The sequence below is a fragment of the Electrona antarctica genome (genome assembly GCF_951216825.1).
Source record: "Electrona antarctica genome assembly, chromosome: 20".
NCBI classification, from domain to species: domain Eukaryota; kingdom Metazoa; phylum Chordata; class Actinopteri; order Myctophiformes; family Myctophidae; genus Electrona; species Electrona antarctica.
The window spans coordinates 21132946-21142849 of NC_136801.1; the positions used below are offsets into that span (position 1 = coordinate 21132946).

The window sequence follows — 9904 nt, forward strand, 5'->3', positions numbered from 1 at the left end:
ACGTTATTTCGGAGCGGTGGTCACCTCACCACCAAAAATCCAGACTATGAATGAGCCTTAATGGACCCCTGAAATTGGTTCTGAGATCCGAGTGGAGCCGACAATGAATACTCACACCATTGAGTCCATGGAGGTTTGATGCGTTTTGGGCGCTCTCGGCTTTCACTTTAACTGACAGGGAAATAAGCCCAGAGGCTGAGCCCCTGCTGTTTTCACACCTATACTACAGCCAACATACAAAGAACGATGATTGTTGTGTATTACTGACGCCTTGAGAGAGCAACTGCTGAATGGTCATTGCAGCGACAGGCAAGCATGCAGCCAATACGACAATTACGCGATTGCACAACAAAATGGGAACGGTGTTGACCAGCACCCATGTCGGGAAAAATAAATAAACTAGAACTGCACTCTGTCGAGTGCCTACTTGCTTGTTGCACACAAGTAGGCACTAGCGCAAGCAGAGCGTGCAAGTACTGTAGACCGCTACAAACTTTCAAATCTCAGCCTCTCTGTGAAAGAACGTTTGCAATATTGAATTATTAGGTTTAGCTATTTGCTACGTACCTTGCTTTTGGAGGAAAAAAAGTAGTATTTTGAAGTATGGTAATGATTACTTATGCCTGTTATGGCAGTGGTGTCAGATTACATACAGTACATGTATACAAGGGGCATTACCTTTAGTCCACCCGACACTGAAACATGTCATCGTTACGTCACCATCGATAACCAATTATACCTTGGCATTGGTACATATATTCATCACGTCATATGCTCATATGTCTATATATATGTATATGTCTATATGTATGTATATGTCATTTCTGAGTTGGTTAGTGGTATAATGTGGTTACTCGGGTGGTTTGATGTGTATGTCCCTTTAATCCTCCTAGTCCAGTCATCTCCCAATAGTGCGGGGACATATAGACCCTTCTTATCCCCCCTCCGGCGCCTATGTCTTGGAATGCCCATATATGGACCTTATTTTTCCTTTATTTTTAATTAACGTTTTCGGGCCGGGTAGGGCGTAAAATGTGTGATAATTAGTAAGGCCAGCTGGGGCCTCTGCCTAGCCCAGTTAGGGCTCAGGTAGCCGGTAGGCCTTCATTTTCGGGCCTGTTGAGAGCTTTAGTTTTCGCTGGTTGCGGCTTAACATACAGGTAGTTAAAACTGAGTTTGAAGTTACGTGTTTATATAATAGGAAGGGTGCGTGCCTGATAAAAATGAATATCAATAGGCCTATCAAAATATTGAATCAAGCAACTTTAAAACTGTCTGCTCTCTGGGGTCCACACAAAAAGCCTAGGTAAACGTTCAAATGACCCCGCAAACGTTTTAAAGTGAAATACCCCTTTAAGCTGTAGCGTTAGCCAGGCGACCTCTGGAGTTGCCTGATCCGGTAGGTCACACATATCGATGTAACCAATATGGTGGGTAGGCAGACTGCAGAGGCACTGCTAGTAGGCAGTTGTACAAACTAGCATTAATAACCAGTGCTGGTAGTGCTACTACAGTGTATGCGATGTTGTGTAGCAGGTAGCTAAAGCAATGGTAGTACGCTGTAGGGTTTCTCAAAAACGAAGCAACCTTTCTAGGCATAAAAGGTAAGTCAGTGAGTGCAGTATAGTGAGTGAATTTATTGTAGCATGTGGTGGTCTGTTGTTGATGTACGCGTAACACGCCGTTCTGTCATCAGGTTGGATAATAACCTTCAGTATAGCCTGCCCTATACACACCGTCCACTAATTAGCCTACTTCTGATCTGAATAGACTGGGAATTGCAAAGGTATGAATACATGCATAGGCTACCTATTATTATCTGCATTGTGTCATTAGCCTCAATTCAGTCATGGCAGTTATTTAAAACTTATAACAGTCTTCGTTAGCCCCACGGTGCATTTGAAATCGTCGATGAAGGTCAACGAAACACAATCACAATTGTTTATGTTTATTATTATTAGCCTACAGCAATAGTGGTTGTAGATATGGGCTTAGCTGCTACAGGGTTGTGTGTCACTGGAAGTAGCAAAGAGCTTTCCTAACTATTCTTCTTGTACCAGATCTATATTAATATGGATCACTGTATTCTCGTGTGTGTGTGTGTGTGTGTGTATATATATATTGGGGGGACTGTCAGCTTCATATTTATGGCTGCGTTTTTTGATCCGAGTGATTATATTAATACTTTGTACATTTTGTTTAGCAAATGTACAGTACACATAATGTACACATTGAATTGTGAACAAGAGAGAAGGCAAAACATTTTGTTTCATTAAGAGCGTCTGCTAAATGCCTAAATCATAAATTGTATCTACGGATAATCATTTCAAGTTATGTGCATCATTGGTAACTTTTTCTGAAAAGTGCTTATTTGATAAGCAATGCTTTATTCATTTATACATTTGGGACAAGGCTTTATCAAAATGTTCTCTATGAAAGTTGTTTGATAGGCTACTATATAGGATTAGGGCGCAAGCAACTCTAGATTCTATTTTTAATGTTGATGAATCTAGAGTTGCAACACCAACCGTACCCTTGGCTTAGGGTTGACGGTAGCCCGTCTCCGGACCCCCCGGGTTGAGCTCCTTTGGACCCCTACGACGTAGGGTCCGGTCTCACCGGATTCAAGCGACATGGGACGCAATCTGACTTTCCCTGACTTAGCCCTGTGCTGCGGTGTGGGTGTCACGCTGACATATTCCAAACGAAGCATATGAACGCTATAGGAGACAACGAACCATCTGACCCCCCCCGCGAACGGCTCAGAAGCCGTTAAGTATTTTTAATGTTTGTACGACCATTTTGGCAGCTCTGAAATTCTCTCTTGTTGACATCCCATTGTACCGCCTCTCGGCATCTCGGTTGGCTAGCAGCGCCTCCCTACGCGCCTCGTAGGCGCAGCTAGCCAACCGAGATGTCAACAAGGAGGGACCGAAGAGAGAATTTCAGAGCTGGCAAAACGGTCGTACAAACATTAAAAATACTTAACGGCTTCTGTGCCGTTCGGGGGGGGGGGTGAGAGGGTTCGTTGTATCCTATAGCGTCCATATGCTTCGTTTGGAATATGTCAGCGTGACACCCACACCGCAGCACAGGGCTAAGTCAGGGGAAATCAGATTGCATCCCATGTCGCTTGAATCCGGTGAGAAGGAACCCTACATAAAGTCATCAAAATGTCAGAAACTTTAGTAGGGTTCCGAAAGGAGCTAGGTTGACGGCAGAGTACAGCATCTTGTAATGAGTCTGGTCCACAAGATTCGCTACACCACCACCATACCCATGTACCTGTCTAAATACTTCCTTAATGTCAACGAAGTCCACACCCACAACACCAGAGGGAGTTCAACAAACCATGTGCAACCCAGATTCGGCAATTCTTTTCGCTCCTATGCCACCAAAATGTGGAACGCCCTACCAACAGTCATTAAGACATGCAAATCCCTTGACTCCTTCAAAACCGCTCTCAAAGGGCACCTATGGACGGCTGCAATTCAAAACTGGCCCCCATAAAATCTGAATCCCCCACCCACCCCTTTTTCCCCTCACTGTATATGTTTTCTTTTCCCTTTTTACCTCCTTTAATTTCCTGTTCTTTGGCTATATAGAAGTGTATATTTGTACATGTCTCTAAATGTTATGATGAATTGAACAAGGTGGACCCTCTTGTAAACAAGTGTAGTGCTTTATTGGGCGTCCACTCACTGTTAACAGTTTTTGTATTGAGTTGTGCTTGAAATGTACTGTAATTCTGCAAACTGTTAATAAATACTTCAATCAATCAATCAAAAACCCACTGAAAGTATGTTGTCCTTATTGTCACATTGTCGTTGCTAAGAGCTACATGATAACATTGCCTCATATTTTTAAAACCTTATTAAATGAGAACAAAATAGGCAAAGGAAAATAAAATGGGAATAGAAATATAGACTTCACATAAAACAGGTGGGCCGACTTGGGCCAGTTTGCACTGCTGCAGCTTGGGCTTAAAACTAGTCAGGAAAACCTTAAAGCCATACCGTAAAAAACAACTTTGCCATGTGTTTACATAACTATTTCCTGAGTCTATACTGTACATCCCTGAGTGTCTACCAAAATAAAATGCCAAAATACAGCAAGAGGGCAATGTTTTTCTGCAGGTAAACACCACCATACTGCTCTAGTGGCCGATAATCTGTGGTATAAAGGATAGAAACCAGTTCAGTGGCCTTGTTGTAGAGTGTCCGTCCTGAGACTGGGAGGTCGGGGTTCGATTGGAAACAACAATGCTATTTCTTCCATTTGAGTGTTGCAGCAGGTTTTTCCGCTTGTGCAGTTTTTCTTCCTCTCAGGTTGGGGTTCGAACCCCAGCCGGGTCATACCAAAGACTCTGGAAAAATTGGCCCCAATGTCTCCGTGCTTGGCACTCAGCATCAAGGGTTGGACTGTGGTAAATCCCTGCGACATAACTAGCGTCATATCCAGGGGATGTACTTGTACATCATGTCCAGGGGTAACGCTTTGTAGAACTAGTGAACCTTTTAACACATCCATCTCTGTATACAGATCCAAATGGCATTTCGGAATGAAGACATAAACCCATGCATTGAAGTAAGCCGATTTGCAAAGAAATATTTCCCAATATGTCTATTGCTACATGAGTTAAGATGTTTCAAGTAAATTCAATTACTAATTTTTACTTTACTATCTTTTCTAGGAGAGTGATGCGTCTCAGAAATGCTTGAATTACTACAATTATGACAAGAGTATGTGTTCAGCATATTTCATAAGATACAGGAACTGTAGAAAATATTGGGTGAGTGTCCTATTTTCTTAATCAATATTAATTTAAAAATCACACATGTGTGAAGTGAGCGGTGGAACTATACTGTAATTGTTATACTGGACTCCTGTACATTCGACAGACATGCTGAAAAAGACTGGTGTTACACTAAAAACTCAGCTTCCCATCATGCATCTGTGCACATTGTGAAGCTCAACAGCGCCACTTTCTCACCTGTTGGTACTCTAAACATATACACGCAACCGCTAAAACAAAGGGGGAAATCTGTTGAAAAAGGTTTTAGACAGGCCAGAGTCGCCTGACCACAAGGGGAGGTTAACATGCTTTTTTTCCCATAGAAAAGAGGTGGCTGTCAAGTGCATGCACTGAGTATCCGTTTCTTGTTCCCCACACCAATGATGACGTAGGTAGATGTCCTTGCATAGCTCATTGGATTGCACAAGCTCATATTGGCCAATTTATGTTTTTCACACCAAACCTTCTCAACTTTGATTGGCTCCCACAAAGTTTTACAGAGGAGTTGTGTTGGAACTAATTGAGGTGTTAGCAGCCACCTTTATGAATACATTGGTGAAGAAAGCTAATTATTTTGCAGATGGCTAAAAAAAGTTGGCATAATTGGTAAAAAGAAAAAGAGAGAAAAATGTTCTCACTTTAATAATGGGTTCATTATGATCCTTGACCCTCAACGCATAGGTCTAGATACCTTATTTGTTCATTTAAGTGCAATATTGGTTTAGATATTCATAGTGAAAATAGATTTTTTTCGTCGCCACGACTGATTTCAGTCATTTGGATTCTATCAGTCAGCATGTCTTCAGCTCCCAAACAATTGTATTAATGGTGCAACATTACGACCTTGTAGGTCTTCATCAGGCAAATGTTTACATGCATTTAAATACTGTACCAAAGTACATCAGAGGCAAGAATGTCAGTTTATTCTTCTCTAATTTAGGATCATATTAAAATAGAGTGCCAAAGTGCAAAAGACGTCACTCGCTCATCCCCTGATTTGCGGAAGTAATTTATCTATGGAGAATAACATTTGGTCATCTTAAAATCGTCTTATATAAGAATTGTGGTCCAAAAATAAACAAACTATCTCTGCAATATTGTCAGAGGTGTCTCTGTATCATTTACGACACTCATATTTGATACAGTCTAGCGAAAATGTAACTAATTCGGCAGCAGTAACACTAGCGTTTTCTCACAGTCAGTTGATTCTTCATATCCATATGAGTGAAACCACTGGGATGATTTTTTTTATTTTTCAAACAGTTCTTATATGAGGCGATCTAAAGGCTCATTCATAGTCTGGATTTTCGGTGGTGAGGTGACCACCGCTCCGGTGGTGAGGTGACCACCGGAGCTGAAATAACGTTGAGCGGTGGTGAGTAAAAACAGAGAGAAGGGCTGGAGCGGTGGCTGTGGTTTGCTCTTCACCGCGGCTCGTGACGTCATGTTGTAGTTCGGTGGTCACCTCACCACCGAAAATCCAGACTATGAATGAGCCTTAAGATCCCCCTATGGGGACTATAAAAATACACAAACCTGTGGAACACTCTAGCGAAATTGAAGTCATACTTTGGTGCTCTATGAATATCAGTGTTGTTGTAATAGTACCTATAGTCTCTCGAAACAGACTGTTGCCTCTACTCGCACAATTTTGTGTAGAGCATTTGTTTCGAGCAATATTTGTTGTTTGCTTCCTTGCACAAACAGCAGGGGTCGGGACTCGGGAGTGATGTACTTTCAAATCCTAGGGAAATAATAACCTCTTTGTGTTTGTGTGCATGTAGCATAACGTAATGATGGACAGAAGAAGAAATGGTGTAAGACCGGATATGCCCACTGCAGAGGAAAGGAAGGAGATGCTTTCTGCCATGGGAGGAAAGCCATACTGAACAGTGGACACAATACATGATCCAAAATGACACTCATTGAGGACTGGCAAGGCCAGGAGATTTCTTTTTGACAAAGGTTGCCAAAATGTTGTAACCCCTACAACATTGCATTTACTTGTTGTTCATGCACTGCAATGCCAGAGTTGTCTCGCAGCACTTTAAAGGCTGGGTAGCTGATACGTCTGTCGTCTTCTGAATGTGAAGCATATGGAACAATAAAATGTGGACTCTTATATTTCTGAGTGCGACCAGTCATTTGGATAACGCACCAGAGTGGTCAGAGAGCGCAGCCGCAGTGGTAGAAGACCTATCTCTATCTATATCTACATATCAACTGTAAAAAGCTAAAATGACACAGATGCTTTCCAGATTTCCGTGGGTTATGGAATTGTCTTGCCCAAATAAAACCCAGTTCCCACTTGCTTATAATGCCTGCCTGCAATTTACGATTTTACTTTACTCTGAGGAACGATTCTATTGTGTGTGTGTGTGTATATTTGAGTCTACTGTCGTGTGTGAAACAACTGAACAAAATTAATTGGGGTAGTGTACGTAGCACTTTTACATTTACAGGCCATGATGGTCTCATGTTAACCATTTTTGGCACTTAATATGAATTATGAAGTTATTAATCTAGAATGCTGTATTTTAGTTTTCATTTTTCTAGACGTACAGTAGAGGCACTCCACTCCTGTCATTTCGTTATGTATTATTCTCCAGTGGTCTAGTCCAGTGTCTCCAGTGGTTGGCTTCCCGCAGGAACCACTATTTCCCTAGTAGAACCTAACCCTAAAGTAAGTGGGGAACATAGAACCTCGGGAACATAGGGATGACGGTAGCTCTGATCCATAGCTCTAATGCGTTGCACATTAGAGCTATGGACCAGAGCTAGGGATGACGGATGACCCCGTAGAGGGATGTGCCCTGGACAAGGTGAAAGGTGACATCACTGTAGCCTATTAAGCCTAACGTTTTTCTTTCCTGCGGTTCTTCTGGGCCTTGTTCTTTTTAAAAAGGTTTTGACAGCAGTCACTAGGATCGGATAGCCTATCACAACAAATGTACATTTGTTTTTAACAAATGTACAGTTTACCTTTACCGTCCCATAGCTAGCCTGCTAATTCCAAGACCAGCACATGTTTACCTTTACCGTCCCATAGCTAGCCTGCTAATTCCAAGACCAGCACGTGTAATGTGTTATGTGAGATTAGATAGTTTACCACAGCTGTCTACAAATTGCAACCTACGGTTTTAGCACCACCATGTGGAGAGACTACCAGCAGCACTCACGGAAATACAGTTCTCACGTCATGCACCCCCACCTGGTAAGAATGGTATCTAAAAAGTATGATTTTTTTTTAGGTAGGCCTACATACTGTAGCTTTACTGTAGATGTTACTACTAGAGTTTGTAATTTAAACTAACAGGAAGTATGTAATGAACCTTCTCTGCTAGCATGATCAATTATCCTCAGAAGTTCACATGTGTAGGCCTAAAAGATTCTCCCTGTTTAAGGTAATTGCAATTTATTATTTCACTAAAATTAGGCTATCTTGGCTTTATGGTGAGTGTGAGTTTGTCCTACAAACGTGAAGCAGCTGTCACAGTTCTAAATTATTCTCTGATACAATTTCGTGTGTGTGCGCAGGCTAAATAGGCCTACTCTTGAATTTACAAATGGCCACAACACCTGTGGATAAACAAAACGTTGAAGAGAAAAGGTTTTAGGTCTGATAATCTGATAAATATTTGGCAGCTTTTACATTTTAATCCAGAATTGGTCGATGTCACCACTGTACAAAAACAAAAACAAAACGAACAAACTGTACAAAAAACTAACTTTCAAAAGGGTACATTGCTGTCCAGAGGGTATGGGGCAGGTGCTTTAGCACTGTCTGGGCACGCCCCTGTTTATTCTTTATTAGTTTACATTTTGGAGTTTCCCTCTCGACCTGTATCCATTTGTACAACACAACATGCACTGCAGCTTATTCTTTAACATAATAGGCTAATAAGGCTATATTATATATAGTATATATACACACTATAGGCTACCATATGTGTCGTCCTTCTGACTGTTATTTGCATCTTTGGGCAACATGACTTATTTATTTATAGTTTTTCCTAGGATGTTCATGTATGCCCTAACTAATGTTTCATCTATGATTTGACCCCTGTAGTAGACCCTGCCATTGCCTGCCCTCAACTTTAACCATGGATGCCTTTATTGATCTCTGTCATTCATTTGGGTAGGTTAAACGCTATAAAGAATATCTTGAAATAATTGCGTTCCTCCGTAGAACTCAAAGTTAATTGAACCACGTGAACACAGGGGTTGACACTAAGGTCTCAGAGGCACTTGCCCCTTGGGCAATTTTCAGGTCATGTTCTACTTGCCCAAAGGTCATGCCTACTTGCCCGAAAAGTACATTGTACATTATAAAATGATAGGTAAAATTTGAATTACCGTTCAATTTAATACTTATTTATTTTACTTTTTGGGTCTGTGAAAAAAAAAATCATAACTCAATTTGTATGCCAAATACCTAGCTAGCTATGAATGTGACTATGGGTTCACATTTGTTTTATATTTTTTTATTGAAAAAGCACATTATAGTTAAACAACCTGAAAGCAAACACCACCTGCCCGAAAGATTTATTTACCTGCCAGGGCAGGTGGGCAACCTGTAGTGTCAACGCCTGTAACACTATCGTCTCTGTTTCGAGGGGCAAACATTGGGTGAAAATAGCAGATCTGAGTTTGAAGACCGGCTGTTTTCGCCAAGAGATTTGGTGGACAAGGGGAAAAGGATGACGATCAGCAGACAGTCAAGGATAGATCCCTGCAGGATTCTGGTCAACAGTATATATGGTTTAAGGGGTTAACATGTGTAACACAACACAGTGTGGATGTGGATAGAATCGTATCATGCTGTATTTGTAATGTAATGTGTCTCAGATTACCTGTGTGGATTGCATCGTCTCATGCTGTATTTGTAATGTAATCAGATTACCTGTGTGGATTGCATCGGTGCTTCATGCTGCCAGCCGTCTGAGGACTGACCACGCCCGACGCAAGAAAGCCTACAGAATCATCCAGCGGAAGCTGGTCAGTAACCCCCAATAAAATATACAGCTTTTCTATGTTGTGTTGTTGGTGAGAGAGAAAGAGTGATGAATGTGAGACACTGATGATGGTGATGTGCTTTATTGATTGACT

The 9904-nt window shown here is 41.5% G+C and overlaps 1 protein-coding gene across 1 annotated transcript; it reads left to right on the forward strand.

Annotated features, from left to right (window-relative positions):
* Positions 1-1409: 1409 nt before the first annotated feature.
* On the forward strand, positions 1410-6917 carry chchd7 (coiled-coil-helix-coiled-coil-helix domain containing 7). Its single transcript, XM_079490087.1, has 4 exons — positions 1410-1604; positions 4543-4587; positions 4694-4792; positions 6580-6917. Exons 2-4 carry the CDS (start codon positions 4549-4551, stop codon positions 6682-6684), a joined length of 243 nt encoding a protein of 80 aa, XP_079346213.1. The 5' UTR covers positions 1410-1604; positions 4543-4548; the 3' UTR covers positions 6685-6917.
* Positions 6918-9904: the final 2987 nt, after the last annotated feature.